This window comes from Vigna angularis, chromosome 4 (assembly GCF_016808095.1).
Source record: "Vigna angularis cultivar LongXiaoDou No.4 chromosome 4, ASM1680809v1, whole genome shotgun sequence".
In the NCBI taxonomy this organism is placed as follows: domain Eukaryota; kingdom Viridiplantae; phylum Streptophyta; class Magnoliopsida; order Fabales; family Fabaceae; genus Vigna; species Vigna angularis.
This window is the reverse complement of record NC_068973.1, coordinates 5,892,541-5,910,653: the sequence shown is the minus strand read 5'-3', so window position 1 is coordinate 5,910,653 and position 18,113 is coordinate 5,892,541. Positions and strand designations below refer to the sequence as shown.

General features: G+C 33.1%; 2 protein-coding genes and 1 long non-coding RNA gene across 4 annotated transcripts; 2 read left to right on the top strand and 1 right to left on the bottom strand.

The window, feature by feature from the left end:
* The first annotated feature begins 1,293 nt into the window (after positions 1–1,293).
* LOC108332102 (heparanase-like protein 3) lies at positions 1,294–5,431 on the top strand. Its single transcript, XM_017567217.2, has 9 exons — positions 1,294–1,858; positions 2,403–2,439; positions 2,564–2,747; positions 2,856–3,001; positions 3,279–3,509; positions 3,609–3,798; positions 3,971–4,096; positions 4,394–4,493; positions 4,829–5,431. The coding sequence occupies exons 1-9, from the start codon at positions 1,613–1,615 to the stop codon at positions 5,183–5,185; spliced, it is 1,617 nt and encodes a 538-aa protein (XP_017422706.1). The 5' UTR covers positions 1,294–1,612; the 3' UTR covers positions 5,186–5,431.
* Positions 5,432–6,502: 1,071 nt separating this feature from the next.
* Positions 6,503–18,105, top strand: LOC108332181 (putative ALA-interacting subunit 2). Of its 2 annotated transcripts, none has more exons than XM_017567358.2 (9): positions 6,503–6,761; positions 8,073–8,237; positions 13,153–13,214; positions 13,299–13,373; positions 13,480–13,596; positions 14,199–14,269; positions 15,881–16,178; positions 16,865–17,154; positions 17,710–18,105. In XM_017567358.2, the coding sequence occupies exons 2-9, from the start codon at positions 8,159–8,161 to the stop codon at positions 17,810–17,812; spliced, it is 1,095 nt and encodes a 364-aa protein (XP_017422847.1). In that variant the 5' UTR covers positions 6,503–6,761; positions 8,073–8,158; the 3' UTR covers positions 17,813–18,105. The 2 variants fall into 2 exon arrangements, with proteins under 2 accessions (XP_017422847.1, XP_017422849.1); XM_017567360.2 differs by having other exon boundaries at positions 6,505–6,761; positions 17,715–18,105.
* LOC128196161 (uncharacterized) lies at positions 9,889–13,142 on the bottom strand. Its single transcript, XR_008248333.1, has 3 exons — positions 12,248–13,142; positions 12,027–12,098; positions 9,889–10,142 (listed from the first exon to the last, which is right to left on the bottom strand). It is a non-coding gene; the product is annotated as an uncharacterized LOC128196161 (long non-coding RNA).
* Positions 18,106–18,113: the final 8 nt, after the last annotated feature.

Genomic DNA, 18,113 nt, shown 5'->3' with positions numbered 1-18,113 from the left:
TTTTCTTTTAACATTTTATCTTACAAAGGAAAATATTTTAAACATTAACATTTAAGTTAATTGTAAAATTTATAAAAATAAATAGAAATTTTAATATTAATGTCATTCTTTTGTAAAATATTTAAATTTATCTGACATAATATCACGAAATTGGATTAAAAAGTTTCTTTAAACAAGTGAATAAACAAAATAAAAAAGATAAGAAAGTTCATTTTTTTTAATAATCTAATAACATCTAATCACCACTATTAACTTTTTTCTATAATATGTCATTTACTCTATATCAATGTATTAAAAACTAAACAATGCATTAAATATATTAATTTAGTATTTAATATATTTTATTAAATGTTTTAAATTTTAATTAATTATGAAATACTTTTTGTGTTCTCAGTTAATTACGTAATCTATAACTTATTTTTGTTAAATATTTTAAGTTTTAATTAATTATGAAATACTTTTTGTGTTCTCAGTTAATTACGTAATTTATAACTTCTTTTTTGTTAAATGTATTAAAAAATAAACAATGCATTAAATATATTAATTTAGCATTTAATATATTTTATTAAATGTTTTAAATTTTAATTAATTATGAAATACTTTTTGTGTTCTCAGTTAATTACGTAATTTATAACTTTTTTTTGTTAAATGTTTTAAATTTTAATTAATTATGAAATACTTTTTGTGTTTTCAATTAATTACGTAATTTACAATTTTTTTTTGTTAAATGTATTAAAAACTAAACAATGCATTAAATATATTAATTTAGTATTTAATATATTTTATTAAATGTTTTAAATTTTAATTAGTTATGAAATATTTTTTGTATTCTCAGTTAATTACGTAATTTATAATTTTTTTTTGTATTGATTAGCATTTAGCACCTGCATGATGTAAAAAATAATTTAATTTTAAATAACATCTTTTAAAGTGAAAAGAGAACTAATAATCCTATTATCGTTTTTAAATTTTTTAAAGCTAAGTAATATAACGAAGATATTTGATGTCGATTGCAAAAGGTTTACGTAAAAAAAATTGCAAAAAATAATTAAAAATATAATTAAAATATTTTAAAAGGCTGAGCAATTTAGATCGATTATCTAAAAAAACTGAATTACTTACTATAATAGAAGTAATATAAAAAAGATACATGAAAGAGAGAAAAATGTGAGACATTGCAGAAGAAAATAGAGAAACAATTAAGGTGGTACTAACAGATAAAATAAATTTGTTTAAAAAGCGGGGTACTAACAGATAAAAAACTCTGAACGAAACAATTAAGCCTTTTGTTTTTTTATGCAAAGATTTTGTGAAATTCTCTTCATGTCTTTCTAAACTGATACTTTGAGCCGGCCACTGAATCTATAAGAGCCAAATCTCTGGATTAGCAATGTACAAATACATTAACTGTGTTTGCGCAATGCCTTTCTAGACAGAAGCCTCTGCAACATAGAAAAGTGGTGCCGCTAAATTACCAATTTTCTTTACATTTTCAGTGTCAGTGTAGCACGTGACTCTGCAGTGAAACCTTCACTTTTCACTCCCATGGCTTCCTCATTGCCCTTTTATGCATGAGCTCAGATAAAGATCTGTACTTTGGCTGATTCTGGAAATGGGTTCTCGGATTCAGCTTCTGGGTCTCTGCTTATGGTTTCACTTTGCATGTTCAAGCTTCATTTTTGGTTCCAGAGTGGCAGTAGGAGGAGATGCAACTGTGAAAGGGACTGTTGCCATTGATGACAAAGCTGCGATTGGAACTATTGATGGTGATTTTGTCTGTGCAACTTTGGATTGGTGGCCTCCTGATAAATGTGACTATGGGAGATGCAGTTGGGGTCTTGCTTCTCTTCTCAATCTGGTATTTTTGCTTTCTGTTCTTTTTCAGATGGCTGATGAATTTCTGGAAGGTGGTTTTAGAATTATGAGTGTTCCAACACAAACTAAAAATTCTTTTTTTTGGCTACTTTCCTTTTATGTTCTGTTCTCATTCTCTGCTTAATGATTTTCTTTTTGTTACTTTTGAAATTATGTTTGAATCTATCATGCATGTCTGCGATCTGCAAAGTAATTCCACTAGAAAGAGATAACTAATTATGTCTATTTTCTAAATACATATTATGTCAATTTCTGATTCTAGTTTGTGGTGGTGAACAAGGTGGTAAGATTCTCATCACATCATGATAAGATTGTAGTATATACCTTTCTTAACTGTTCTTAATAATCGATTTTTATTGACTCTGGCTTCCTCAAGGTTAATGGAAATTCACGTCTGGGTTGAGATTTTAGACTTCGTTTTTTCAAAAACGTGTTCATTTACTGATTAACTGTTCTAATGAGTTCACAAGCTTCCGCTTACAGTACCTTGCAAATCTTATACATCTTTTAATTATCATCTCTTTCAGGACCTCAACAACAAGATTTTTCTTAATGCAGTGAAAGGTAAGATATAATTTACATCTCTATTATATTTGAATTTGGCAGGGATCCAATTCTTTCATTGCTTTTTTAATTTATTAGATGAATGCTTTGAGTTTTGAAAGCTTATCAAGGTACTGTTGTGCAGCCTTTTCACCTTTGAAACTCAGATTAGGTGGAAGTTTGCAAGATAAGTTAATATATGGCACTGAAGATTACCACCAACCTTGTACTCCTTTTGTTAAGAACGCTGCTGAGATGTTTGGTTTCACGCAAGGGTGCCTTCCAATGAAAAGATGGGATGAACTGAACAACTTTTTTAAAAAAGCGGGGTAAAATTGAATTCTCCGTGAAATATGCATGTGTTTTTGAACCAACAAGATTCACCTTGCGGACTTGAAAAACATATTTCTAAAACATTTTTGAACTGTTTCTTTCAGGGCTAAGATCATTTTTGGATTAAATGCTCTTGCTGGAAAATCAATTCACGGTAATTCTGCAACAGGACCTTGGAATTCCACCAATGCTGAGTCCTTCATCAGATACAATGTTAGAAATGGCTACACCATTCATGGATGGGAACTTGGTAAGCATATGCTGTTCTTATTGTAATTTCCACACCATAGTTACATAATCCTCGCTATAACTGTCTGCTGTGTACCGAATTCACTGTACCACAATCTAAATACCAAGTTTTCTTTAAGGAAAGTCTTATGGAAATCACTATCTTTATCAAACTTCTCACAGAGATAGTATGTTCTTCAATACTTTTATGTTGAAGGATATAAATTTGACAGTTTCTCTAAAGAATGAATCATTCTTTTGTTCTATATCAAACCATATTGAGCACTTGTCATTGGCAGGCAATGAATTGAGTGGGAGTGGAGTTGGAACAAGCATTAAAGCAGACCAATATGCTTCTGATTTTGCTGCTTTACGAGACATAGTTAACAATGCATATGCAGATATTGATTCTAAGCCACTAGTCATTGCACCTGGAGGGTTCTTTGATGCAACCTGGTTCAGGGAATTTATAAGCAAATCTGGAAAAGCTTTGGATGTGGTAACCCACCACATTTATAACCTTGGACCAGGTACCCCTCACCAAACTGGCAAATACTCATTATAATTTATATCTTTCCAATTTCCATGACTTTGATTATATTTGAAGGCTGTTTTATCTTAATGTACAGGAGTAGATGAACACCTCGTGGAAAGAATTCTGGACCCTTCCTTTCTTGATAAGGAGGCTAGCACATTCAGTGGCCTCAAAAATATACTTGCAAGTACAGGTACCTCAGCAACAGCATGGGTTGGTGAGTCAGGAGGGGCCTACAATAGCGGTCATCATCTTGTATCAGATGCTTTTGTTTATAGTTTCTGGTTAGTGACAAGCACCCTTTATTATGTTCTTAATGAGGAACTAAAATCTCATGGAATAAAAACTTACTAAATTTTTATGGTAACTAAAACTGAATTTTGAGATATGTTAAGTGATGAAAAACATATTTTAGCCTTAGAAATATTTTGGCTAATGTTATGATATCACAAACAGGTATTTGGATCAGCTTGGCATGTCAGCTTCTTATGACACTAAAACATATTGCAGACAGAGTTTGATAGGAGGAAACTATGGTTTACTCAATACTACCAATTTCCTGCCAAATCCAGACTACTATAGGTACTAATAATTGATTTTCATAGTCTTGCAAGGGAGATATGCATTTTTCATGTAATAATTTCCATGTTCAAGAATGGGGAACATAATTGTGGACCCACATATGCATAGTTTACTTCATTAATGTATAATTCTTCATGAGCTGAAATGAATCCACCAAATGTTCCATGCTTCATTAATTACTTGACAAAGTTTTTTGGCTGATATGGGAGGACCCCCCATTCCAATAATGCAATAGGTGATCCTTTTTCAATTAGATCCACACTATGTTTCTATGGTAATGTTCTTTTTTCTTTACAGTGCTCTTCTTTGGCATAGACTCATGGGAAGAAATGTACTGTCAACTACCTTCTCTGGGACAAAAAAGATAAGAGCTTATGCACACTGTGCAAAGCAATCCGTGAGTGAATTTTTTATACACACATGGTATATATATACAGTGGATAACCTTGTGAGTAAATACTTTGCAGGAAAAGAAAAAAAGATGAAATAAATTTTCTTTAATTTGTCAAGATTAAATTATGCAGTAGCTAAGATCAACTTATGAACAAGTTAATTTGGATAACTTGTATAAAATTTGAAGTACAGAAGCTGGTTTTAATTTTTGTAAAAGTTTTATACGTTTGATCTTATTGCTTTCTTATTTACGTATGTTTTGAGAATTTATGCCAAACAAAACCATAGAGACACAAACACACTATCTATGAAATGTTATTCATAGTATCTATCTTACAGAAGGGAATCACAGTCCTGTTGATCAACCTAGACGGCAACACAAGTGTTGAAGCTGATGTTACCTTCGACAACAATGCAAAGAGTTTGAGGCTGAGAAAGATGTCCAGTCATTCAAACATGATGGAACTGCCTCTTGCAAGTGAAACAGCAAGAGAAGAGTACCATCTAACTCCACAGGATGGGAATATACATAGCCAAATCATGGTACTAAATGGGAAAGCTCTAAGGGTAAACTCAGCTGGTGAAATTCCTCCTTTGGATCCTATATATGTGAACTCATCAGAACCAATAAGTGTTGCTCCTTTCTCTATTGTATTTGCCCATTTACCTGATGCTGTTGTTACTGCTTGCGGCTAGTTAGGTGGCACTAGGGGAAACCAAAATTGGTTTCACTTGGTGGTTTAGCAAATTACATGGAAAAATATGTCCTAGTTTACCAATTGTTTAGGTTAAGAACTAGGATGTTGATGGCTTTCTGCTATTGCTGATCAAGTTCAATGTGATTACAATTTGCTATTGTAAGCGACAAATTCAATTTCTTGCATCACTGAATGAGGCAAACCCTCTTTCACATGAATAATTGTTTTCTTTCTACAGCTATAATTCTCTTCTGATATGGAATGATTTTTTGCTTTGCTTAATTAAAGTTTTAACTACCTAAGTTTCTATTAAAAAAAATTTGCTCAACAAAATTTCGTCCTATTGCGTGTTCAAACTGTTTTTTGTCTTCCTCTAATCAATCTACCATTTTAATTTTGACATCAATGAAATGGCATGAGTTGACGGATGAATTAAAAGATAATTGAGAAGAAAGAAGTGAATTGATTCATGGATTGGAAATGAAAAGATAAAAGTAATCTTCAATGGCCGAATCTTTGGTTCAGAGATGTTTTATTCTGAGCTTATTATCATAACTATTGAGGAAGAACATTAGGTCTAACATTGAAAGTATGGTTACATTAACTGAGCTTATTATCAAAATTGTAAAAAACACAACCTCGTAAAGGACTTGCCAATAATAATTACATGCATATGAAAGAAGAGAGGACAAAAGAGAGACTTTTACATCACTCAATTCACTTATTACTATTTTAGGATTTAAAAACTAATTAATTTATAATTTAAGTAACATTAAGTTTTAAATTTTAGATCAAAAGAAAAGACATGAGAACATCTTAAAACTTTTAAATTTTTAATTAAATATTATCCCTTTATTATATAATACCAACACAACAGTCTCGAAAAAAAAATATCAACATTTATATTCCAGACATTTTATCACGCAATAAAAGAATTTCTAAAAATACTACATATACTCCATAAATTTAATTTAAATTTATCAATAATGTAGATACATTTTACATAATTATTTAAAATAAGTAAACTCTGTATAAATTACGCGTATTTTGAAATATCTAAAGATGTCAAAATACATGTTAATATCTAACATGAGCTTTACGTAAAATTAATGTTCCACACCTACCTAATTACAAATTGGAAAGTAAATTCGTTGATTTTGACATTAATATTTTAAAATTACATTTATTGTTTAACAGTATAAAATAAGTTACTGTTTATTTAATTATGAATTATTTATAAGAACTAATTTAAAAATTTGTAATAAATTTATTGATTTGAAAAGTGATGAAACATAATTCACGTGGTAGGTGCTAAGTTGATTTGGGTAAAGCAAACCATTAGTTCCCGGAACCTTGACACTAACACAAACAGAGGGATTTTGACAAAAGTGAACAAAGCGAAACCGCGGAAGAACAGATTCCTCACGCAGCGTTGGTTTGCTTCCATTCTCTGTGTTGCGCATTCACATCACTTCCCTCTCCGCAAGCCAAGAATATATGCTTTTACGTTCATTTCTCTCTTTCTTCCCTTTTTTTCTCTTTCGCTCCGCTCGGAGATCTACACAACGTTCTAGGTAATACCTACTATTTCTTCGTCGTTAAGATTTCAATTTCGCTATGTTGTTAGCACGTCTAATTGTACAATGTTCTATGCCTTTGTGTTTTTCTCCTTCTTTTGATTAATTTTACTGCTTGTGTTGATCATCATAATAATTGTAACAACAATTACGGGAATCATAACTAGGTCAATGATTTAGTTCAGCTAGAAATTTGAATGCTATATTTCGGGATTAAGTTGACGCATGGAAAAAGTGGTAAAACGGTGTCGTTTGATTTGAGCTGGGGTCATTTTGGATTTTGTTGCTATTATATGCAGTATCAGCAGTTTGAGTTTCTCTGTTTTGTTTTGTTGTTCTGGTTGCTTTTTCTTCCACGGATTTCACTCAATGAGTCTGCTAGCATTATCATCCCTTCCCTTTAAGAGCCGATGCTCATTTTCTCTTGAAGACTTCACTCACCTACCAACATTTAGTTTGCACCTTAATCTAGACAATAGTTAACCCTTTTTCTGGCCTGATTTTTATTGAAAATATCAATTGTTAGAACTTAAGTAGAGAACCCTACCCTAAAGACTATCCATTAAATAGGAGAGTTTCGAGAATTATTCACTCAATGTACCTAACTTCTCTTTTGCTTGGTGATGATGATGATGATGATGTTATTTTTGCAAATGAAATGAATTGCAATTTACTTCCTATTGTTGGCAAGCTTTTGTTAGAAGAGAATACAATGACGCAGATTTGGGTTTCTAATCGTGCTATTTTATTTTAATTGGGATTGAGAAGTACTATCCTTATTTTTTTGTTGCATGGATTGGTTACATGGATTAAAAGAGGTCATAATGTTCTATTATGAATCAATCTGTCCTTAGAGAAACCATCATCCTCCAATTTTTATGAAAATGGTTTTTCTCAATCTACTTATTCATGTAACAAAAGGTCCGTCTACTATTTAATGATTGATCCATTTCAGTAACCGTTGGCTTCTACTGATTTTCTCCTCATGCCCAAACCACTTAAGGTGGGATTCTACCATTTTCTTTTATTTATTTTTCCGTAACAGTTGCTACCCCAACTTTTTAAAATTCTTTTCTAATCCTATCTTCTCTTATACATGGGCATATCCAGTGCAACATTCTCATATGTCCTATGCTGACATTACTCTCTTGATGCCTTTTTGTTGTCCATTAGTTAGTTCCGTGCAGCATGACAAATTGGAATGGATACAGTATTAAAGATTAACTCGTTGTACTTTTATGCTTTTAAATTACTGAGGACAAGCTGTGGTATTCACTATAACTGAGATGAGAATTGGAATGGATGCAGTATTGGGCAAATGCAACTGCTAGTGAAAATTGGGTAGCTAATTTGTGGAGTGACACACCCCTGAAACTCGGAAAGCTGTGGTAGTAATGGATCTTGATGGGGGGAGTTCGCCAACAGTTAGCACAGGAGTGCAGGAAATTCCAGGACGTTCAACACAACGTGGTGGTGAGTGTTACTTTCTTGGCAGATTTTCAACTATTTCTGGCAGCTTAGACACTGCAAGCTTTTGCAATGCATTAATGGTTTTTCTAATAGATGATTTATATCTGGCAATTATATGATTAATGAATTTTGTTTAATAAACTGGAAACTAAACAGGGTTTTGTCAGGAGAGTTCAGTTACTGGATTCTTTACATGTATTGAATGATTTATTTATTTATTTATTATTTTCATTTTTAATTTTTATAATTTTGCCTCTTCTTGAAGCATGATATAAGAATGAAACTCTAAATTATTTCATCTCTAGTAACAATAATCAAAATACAGATATTGGTTATCACTATCAGCAGTTACAAAGAAGAATATAAGATATTGTATTTACTTTTCTCCTTAAAGCATAGGTTTTTGTTGTAGAGGGAGAGGAAGAGAGAGGGTGAGCTAATCTAGAGTGTTTTGAGAATGAAAAGGCTTATTCAAGTAGTACATATATTATGCAAACAAATCTTCATGATAGACTTAGAGCTTCTTTGAACAAGCTTCTCCATAAGCATTTCTGGGAGAGAAAAAGAAACAAATGAAACGAGCTTCTCTATTAGCTAAAATTAACTTATGCACAAGTTAAAAATAAAAATTTGGAGAAGTTATATGAAAGAACTTCTACAAATAAGCTTATGCACAAACTAATTTTAGCTCATGGAGAAACCCCTTTCATTTTTTTCATCTTATTTTTCTCTTCCAGAAGTACTTATGGTGAAACCTATATGTTAAAATTGTGACTGTTATTGTATTGTACTCCTCTCTTCTAGCCTAACAGTTGAGCAAGAAGTAGAAAATGGTTACTAGATCCAGTGTTGAAGTTAAGTACCGAGTTATGGCAGCAATTACATGGCTGAAACAACTTCTTCATCAGTTAAAATTTGGAGATACACATGATACTTGACCATTATGTTACAATGAAGTTGTCGTTTACACATCAAACCCAGTCTTCCATTAGTGAACTAAAAACATAAAGATTTCATTGTCATTTTTGTGGGAGAGAAACTACAATGAAGTTGTCGTTTACATTGCATCAAACCCAGTCTTCCATGAGCGAACTAAAAACATAAAGATTTCATTGTCATTTTTGTGGGAGAGAAGGTGCTTTTGGGAGAAATCATCACCGACTTTGTCAATTCTAGTGACCAACTTGAAGACACACTCACTGAATCCATACTCTCGTGTTGATTACATTTGTAACAAGCTTGACTCATGTGACATGTATGCTCTAACTTGAAGGGAGTGTAGAAGATATGATTTGGACTCAATAGTTAGGGAAATATGAACAAGTGATAATTAGTATATTCTCCATTATTAGGTCTCCCTTATATTATGCTTTGAATGATTATATAAATGAAGGATTTGCATGTGTGTGATTAAATACATAATTAGCAACAGCAGAGAAACTCAATACAACTTTCATAAAGCTACTTTCTGGGTGTATGTACCTAACCTAAGGGTTGAGTGTTATAGGATATAACTTTTCATGTATTGTACTCTTCTCTTTCCATATATATATATATATATATATATATATATATATAAACATCAGCTGAGCACAATTACCCATTGTAGCATCCCCAAAAATATAGCTTTAAACTATACTTAAGAGTCCTTACATTCATAATAAAATAGAACAGTTTACAAGAAGAATAAAGTTAATTTACAGCTATCCTAGAATAACCATAAATTCACAACTTTACAGAAACCTATACTAACACAACTCATAAGATCAGACTGATCAGTCATAAAAGCAACGTATTAAATCGAATGGTCTTTTACTAATACAAAACCAGCACCAGACTGAACGGTCTTACCCTAGCAAGAACCATCTTCTCCTGCCATCGCCTGCTCCAGAAAAACTTCAGCTCCTTCTGCTCACACCCACAGGGTGATCATTGCAAGGCACATCATGTAATTTAATTAACTATGTAAACAAATTACTCACATAAATCTGATATAAATCAATCAGTCCATCATGTAACAAACAATCATACATTTCCACCCATAATCGTACCACAATGCATGCATTGACTGTTCACTTTACTCTGATTGCCCAGACTGTATGGATTATGTAGATACGACGTTCTTGCACTCGTGGAAAGGTAATCTGGAAAACCATCAGAATTACCATAGCTGGAAACCCAAGCCGCCACACGAGGTTAGCCCTTCATCCCTCACTGTAGCTGGAAACCCAAGTCTACACATGAGTTTAGTCCGATAGCTGGAACCCCAAGCTATACGCAACCAGGCCTCCTGCTATTCTCACCACATGCGCCACCATTCTCTACTTGAGACTCGGTGACCATTAGAATGTCAGGATGAACGACAACTTAGTCTGACCATATTCATACTTTACCATTCAATAACCAATCTTGAGATATTCCTCCTTGGAATACTCTTTCATACCCATATGATTTCATGTGTATCACAATTTAAATACCATACTTCATTAACAACATATTTCCTCATTCGTCATATCCTTAAATACATATCACACATCACAGTTAAACAATAATCCCACCTTTAAACCAGACCGAACGTGAAAGTTCAACATAACCTATGAACAAGAACGAACAGGAGAGCACTCCCAATATGAGAATATGACCGAATGGTCATTTTGAGAATAAGACTCAAGTAGGAGTCGAACATTTGAACTTATATCAAGCACTTATGATTTGGAACGAATAATATCGGCTTAGATCGAACACGGTTAACTTAGTACAATTTACAATATTGAGCACTGGTACAGGACCGAGCGCTATCACTAGCCTAACGGCTAGTTCAAGACTGAGAGCTATCACTAGCCTAAGAGCTAGTACAAGACCGAGCGCTATTACTAGCCTAAGAGCTAGTACAAGACCGAGCGCTATTACTAGCCTAAGAGCTAGTACAAGACCGAGCGCTATTACTAGCCTAACGGCTAGTACAATACCGAGCGCTCTTTAAGAAACCGAGTATCAGACTAAGACCGAACACTCTTTAACTTAGACTAATCATTATAGGCTTAGGCCGAACACTTAGGGCTCATGCCGAACACTAAGAGCTTCGACTGGACATCAATACCAACCAAGTACCAATACAAGACCAATCACTACTGAGACTGAGCGGTAGTACAGAATAAGCACTACCGAGACCGAGCGCTACTAAGGCCGAACGGTCATGAACTGGAGGACTTCAAACACACCAAACCCAATTAATAACCAAACACACGAGAAGGCCGAACGGCCAAATCAGAGCATGGCCGAGCGGTCAACCCCAAACCCTTAGTGAACTACATAATTCTGCAGAATAACTGCAGAATAATGATCGACACCAAATATTACCAATTTCACTATACTCGTCCAACCTCTAATCCTCCAAACATATATCAAACACTTCTTTATACTGGACTAAGATTGCTTAAACTTTTCTAACATTGCTAAGAGAGTTTCATCACAGATTTGAGAATCAATTCTGTAGAATCATAAACTCAATGACTGGGAATCAGATTTCCTATACAGACCAAACCCAAACAATTTCCCCATTTCAATACCACACTACCTTTCAATTTCACTCGGCCACTGAACCATAATCATGCAGATACAAAATTATCATAATCACATCATCAATATTCCACACCAACAACACCGAACATCCAATTCATCCATTTTATACTCATACATCTTTATCCAGATCAGTTTCATACACATGCATAATTATCAAACAACATTTTCATACATCAAAATCAAGTAATTAAATTATCTAGCTTCCCTTACCTCTTGACCGGACCAAACAATGATTATTCTTTTCCAGACTTTGCTTCCTTCCCAGGATTATACCAAGAACACCTATATTTCACCGAACGGTGAAGAAATACCAACCCAAATTACTAGAAAAATAGTCAGAACTAAGAAGAAGGAGCTGATGAACACATGCAACCAGGAACTTGGTTTGCATGTGCCAGGAAGTAGAATTTCTAAGAAGAGAATGAACTTACTTGACTCTAAACTTGATTTTGATCGGTGTAGATTGAAGATCTTGACTCCCAAATTGCTTAGACGGTGGCTGTTTGAGGAAAAAGTGAAAGGAGATGGAGGATTTCTAGAGAGAAGGAGGAGAGAAGGTAGAGGTTTGAGTTTTAGAGGGATGTAAATTCTGAGAAATGGGATGAGCTGTGTTTTGGGAAAGCCATATAAAATACTCAAGCTCATCTTTTTGAGACATCTGCCCCTTTCTTCCACATGTCATTTTCAGGGGTTTGACACCCACTGATTTTTTTATCATATATAAATTAAAGAATGTCCAAAAGGACCCTTAGTTGAAATTAGTTCCTAGGCTAATATTAATTGAGTGCAACTTCCTAGATACTAATACCCATAAACACTTAATACATATAATCATGTGATTATATGAATCTTCTATTTACTAAATACATTAAGTATCATTATTCCAACATTTTGACTGACCCTGTTTCAGTCATATAGCTGTAATGGTGACTGAAAAATTGTTTTCATTTATTTCGACAAAAATAGTCTTTTACCAATTTATTTCAGTACATTTTTTTTCTATTTTTGTGCATGCTAACTTATCATTTTCATTGTCACATTACAGTGACCTAATACATAAGAATAGGGCAATCAAATTTTGTTGACATATCCTGTTTCAATGCATTTCATACATGTTCTCTCCTTGAAAATTGACTTTAATGAGAAAAGATTGTTATGATGCTTAGTCAGAATTCTCCAATACATCGGAATTACATCACATTTTTCTTTAGACAGGTTTTTGCTAGTGAACTGTTTTATTTCTTTTGTTCCTGGCTGGCACCCCCTCAAACCCCCCTCTTTCTTCCCCCTTTTATTGTTGGAACTTGTACTGATTGCTATTTTGATGGTTTTGCAGCATTCTATCAGTTTACACAGCAGAACCTTCCAGCATGCAAACCTGTTCTTACACCTGCAGCAGTTAGTCTTTGAAAAAACTTGAGTATTTCATGACACCTTATTCTATGAAATACATGTACTAAATCTTAGTCAATTTCTATGCAGATCATCGCCACATTTCTATTGATGGGTTTAATTTTCATTCCTATTGGACTTGTTACACTTCGTGCCTCAAATAGTGTATGAATAATTTTTACTTTCTTGATATTAGAACCAAATCTTTTTCTTGTCTCCCTTCTAAATCTTCCTGTTTTCTAAAATATTTATTTGACCTATTTATTTGTAGGTTGTTGAAATTGTTGATAGGTATGACATGGATTGTATACCTGAAGAATATAGAAATAACAAGGTCGCATATATTAAAGATGACTTAATCTCCAAAAACTGTTCACGATTCTTAAAGGTGATAGTTCAATTTACTATTAATTACATTATATACTGATTGTTGCTTCAGTGTTCAGTAATTTAGTTAAATAGATCAGTGACACTTAGTTGCTTAATTTTCCTTTTGAATGATTGGCTGGCTTCCTCTTAACATCTTTGACATAGGATTCACAAAACTCTTTAGTGACATTCCCTTACCCTTGTTCTTTCAGAAGTTGCATAGCATGACCATGTAGAGTGGTTAAAACTTGTGTACTTAAAATGCTAGTTATCTGTTTTCTGCATTTATCTTGTTATTACAATCTATGAAGGATCTTCCACCCTTCAAGAGAAAAGATTATATGTGCTGATGTAGATATTATGAATCATGGAAATCATATCTGGTAGAACATGGTGATGGGTTTTGACATTGTTCAAAAGGACATGGTATAATATTATATTATATTTTCTTACATGTATTGTTACTTCACTTTCATAACATTTTTGGCATGCTTTTTGCACCCTCATTTAATATTGAAGAATAATTTGGGGCTGGAAGATAAAATGCTTATATATTGCCAAAAGAATTATCAATAAAGTTGAATTTTTACCACCTCTTGATTACGTTCATACTCTGTGTAGGTACTTAAGCCAATGAAAGCACCAATTTATATCTATTACCAGCTTGATAACTATTACCAAAACCACCGACGGTGAGGATTCTTTGTTTTCTTCTTTTCAAATACAATGATTAAGTCTTTAGAATAAGTACTATTTGTCAAGGCCTCCAAATCATCATTCAACTTCAGATCTTGTCTATTTATACTCTCTTTCACATTGATCTCCTTTTATTTATTTGCTTGTGTTTTGGTCAATACACCAGCCATTTTTTTTATCATTTGCTGGTTTCTCATTGTTGGAAATAGTTTATTGTGCAACTGCATATATTAAATTGAGCAAACCTGAATGTATGCCCTGTTATATTTTCTTGCTTTCGTCAAATCTATTTGCAGTATTAATTTATATTTGAACGTATTGACATTTCTCCAAAGCAATTCTGGATTTATATTTTAGGTTTCATTTTCTACCTTTACGAAGAAATGCATAATTTTAGCTTCTGTGTATAGTCATCTTCAACTCTTAGTTTCAATTAGTCCTGGCAGTAAGTCCTTCCCTTGAGCGAACGTACTAGATCTTAAACCATTTAAGAATCATATTTTCTTTTGTTTTTCCCAATTCTTAAATGAAAAATTAATAAAATAACCTGCAGAACATAGCATGTTCTATGTTTTCTGTAGACAATAACTTCGTGATCCAAGCAACATTATAAACCAAGCTTGTTGATTTCATGATTCATAGACTTTGAAAGTCTGAAGAATCCAGTGATTTCTTGGCTGCTCAATTTTCTTGTATGGATTCAGGAAAATCATAGCCTCTAGCATAATAGATTTACAAATTTAGAAAATCTTAAAATTTCTGTAAAAAAATCTAATCCAGGATGCTGGTAAGTGGGAATTTACTAATTTTATATTAACAATTGACAATCTCTTTAATCTTTTCCATCCAGATCATAAAAAGTATCCAGTCATCCCCCCTGATATAAAGTGTCTATCTTTGCACAATACTTTTTCTTTCAAAATTAATTGATGTTAATCAGTTTCAAAATGGTTGAGTAACTTGCATGTCTTGTACTGTAAGATCAGCCATATATTTGTGAGGCCTGTTGAAGTTCAGCACCTGATTGGACATAATATCAGTAACTGGATGGTGTCTCTTTTTATGGTTTTTGTTCATGTTTCTTAACAGAACTTGGGTTTATGGCTTTTGGGTTTTCAGGATTCGAAATACGCTCTGTTCTGCCTATTTGTTACATATACCTTTTAAATTAAGAAATGATAAAAAATAATATTTTTAGTTTGATGGTTTGGATTACTATCAAACCTTTTCAATATTGATTACTCACTTAATGGAAGGACCTTTGTAACATTAAATGGAGTTTAAGGATTAATTTGGCTTGAGTAAAAGTCAAAGATGCTTACATGCAAAGGGCATAGAATTTAACGTGTTTTTTGCACTATTTTCTTAGTTGTATTTTAATTATTTGAGCAACAGGTCATCCCAACCATTGTTAAATTTTTAAATTATTTCTGTTTTTGTCATTTTTTTATTTGTCTTTAAATTTAATCTAATGTACTCTAGCAGGAAGAATTTCAGGTTCAGTATTAGATCTTTTAAGTTAGAGTCTATACCGTAAAATGCTTATAAATTCAACTATGTAATTTTGTTTCTCCACTGGTTCACTCAAATTTTCAAAATTTGTTCAGGTATGTCAAAAGTAGAAGTGACCTGCAGCTCTTACATGGACTTGGATACAATGACACCAGTTCTTGTAAACCTTTAGAGTCCTCCCATAATCTTCCAGTTGTACCTTGTGGGTTGATAGCGTGGAGTTTGTTCAATGATACATATAAATTCAGTCGTGGGCCATCAGAGTTGAAGGTCAATCGGAAGAATATTGCTTGGAAGAGTGATCGTGATCATAAATTTGGAAAACATGTTTACCCATTTAATTTTCAAAATGGGACTTTGATTGGGGGTGGAAAGCTGGATCCAAGTATTCCTGTGAGTTTGAAGTTTTTGAACTACATATTGAGCTTTTACTATTGACATCCTGTCTTGCTGGTGACCAAGTTCCTTATTTGGATTCGAAATATCTTTTTGTGACCTGCATTTCAATGCCTTTTCCTTTTATTCATATATTTAACAGTATTCTCTAGGAGTTAAATGATAGGCTTAATTACACATTTTGGTCACCTTACTATCATCATTTTACAAATTTGGTTCCTACATTTTTTTCCCCACAAATTTGATCCTTTTTAATTATGTGATGTTGGTCAATCCATTAACTTGACATCAATATTGATGTGGCAGTGCAAGAGTGTCATGTTAGCACTTATTAAATACTGAATGTCAAGTAAATAGATGTTGCATAACTAAAATAATGGAGGGACTAAATTTGAGAAAAAGAATAAGAGAGGCCAAAAAGTGCAAACCTAAGAGATACTTATTAGCAATAGTTTAAAGATAACAGGATTATCATTATTATGCACTGTGCTGCTGATTTTCACTTTTTCTTGTGTGTGGGGTGAGGGAGAGTGGGTGTGGCGGTGATAATTTGGTGTTTGGGAAGGTAGACAATAAGCATCTCTTGTAACTATTAATTTCCTCTTAATTATCTATATGCACTGATTTTGTTGATATATTTTCTCGTGTTTTGATTCTAATGCATTCTGATTCCCATATATCAGCTTGGTGATCAAGAAGATCTCATTGTTTGGATGAGGACTGCTGCTCTCCCCAGCTTCAGAAAGTTATATGGTAGAATTGAAGAGGATTTGGATGTAGATGATGTTATAGTAGTCCACCTGATAAATAACTATAACACTTACAGTTTTGGTGGAAAGAAGAAGCTTGTTCTGTCAACATCAAGCTGGTTGGGTGGAAAAAATGACTTCCTTGGAGTTGCAAATTTATTTGTTGGCGCCTTTTGTATATTCATCTCCATCATCTTCCTGTTGCTTCATATGAAAAATCCTAGGTAATTTCTAGATGCTTTTTGATTATTTTGTTCACGTGATACCACTTATGCAGTTGCTTGGAGGATGTTGAACTCTGCTAGTTTTTGGTTTGTCTAATGCTTATCTACTGCATGAGAGCCTTAGTTTTCTTTTTCTGTTGCTTTTTTATTTAAGATCTTTTGAGCTTTTATTCTCACATAATCATGCTAGGAATAGTAGTTTGACTTGTGTAAAGGTTAATAACATGTTTTAAACCGGTGGTGTCATATGATTTACTACTTGTATACATTATTAGCGGATAAGACTAATATTCTTTTGAGGCAGGACCGAGAGTCCTTTTAAATGAAATTGAGTAAATATTTTTACTGTTTATTGTGAAGTCATGAAAGTATTTGAAACTTCTTACCTAGAAGAAAAAGTATAAAATTTAGTAGGTATACCTCGGACGGAATTCCCAAAAATGGTAATTATCTAAGAAAGCATGTTCTGATCATTCTGCTATTCTATATTTTGAAGTAGATTGTCCCAACATTTTCTGAACTTGCGTTTACTTACAATTTATGCTTCTTTTTTAGGACAGACCTTATGGGGACATGGCCTACTTATCTTGGAATAGGAAAAACATTGCCAGTTGATAAAGGACATGGTATGGTACACTGGTGGTTGTACTTTTCTTAATGCGATACACAAGATACGTATTCTTGCTATTAAAAACTTGTGTATTTAACTGTAAATGATGAGGCAGAGCAAGCATCTCCTTTTGGTTTAACTATTATGGAAATGAGCCGTTAGGAATGGAATAGTTGAGAGCTTGGGTGTTTGCATGAGGTTATGAATCAAACCTCAGCAATGCCATTGTACACAAAAAAAACACTATATTGAAATAGAAACCGTATATGGTCTTGTATTTTGCAGCATATTTTTACAGAACAGAGTTAAAACACAGATGCAAGGGGTGCTTTTACTTACCACTATTATG

Excerpts from the sequence above, each read along its gene's own strand:
- LOC108332102 (XM_017567217.2), top strand. The coding sequence starts at position 1,613 with ATGGGTTCTCGGATTCAGCTTCTGGGTCTCTGCTTATGGTTTCACTTT. Across the intron at positions 2,748-2,855 it reads AACTTTTTTAAAAAAGCGGG|GGCTAAGATCATTTTTGGAT; the intron begins GTAAAATTGAAT and ends TGTTTCTTTCAG. Across the intron at positions 3,002-3,278 it reads CATTCATGGATGGGAACTTG|GCAATGAATTGAGTGGGAGT; the intron begins GTAAGCATATGC and ends TGTCATTGGCAG.
- LOC108332181 (XM_017567358.2), top strand. The coding sequence starts at position 8,159 with ATGGATCTTGATGGGGGGAGTTCGCCAACAGTTAGCACAGGAGTGCAG. Across the intron at positions 8,238-13,152 it reads ACGTTCAACACAACGTGGTG|CATTCTATCAGTTTACACAG; the intron begins GTGAGTGTTACT and ends ATGGTTTTGCAG. Across the intron at positions 14,270-15,880 it reads TATTACCAAAACCACCGACG|GTATGTCAAAAGTAGAAGTG; the intron begins GTGAGGATTCTT and ends AAATTTGTTCAG.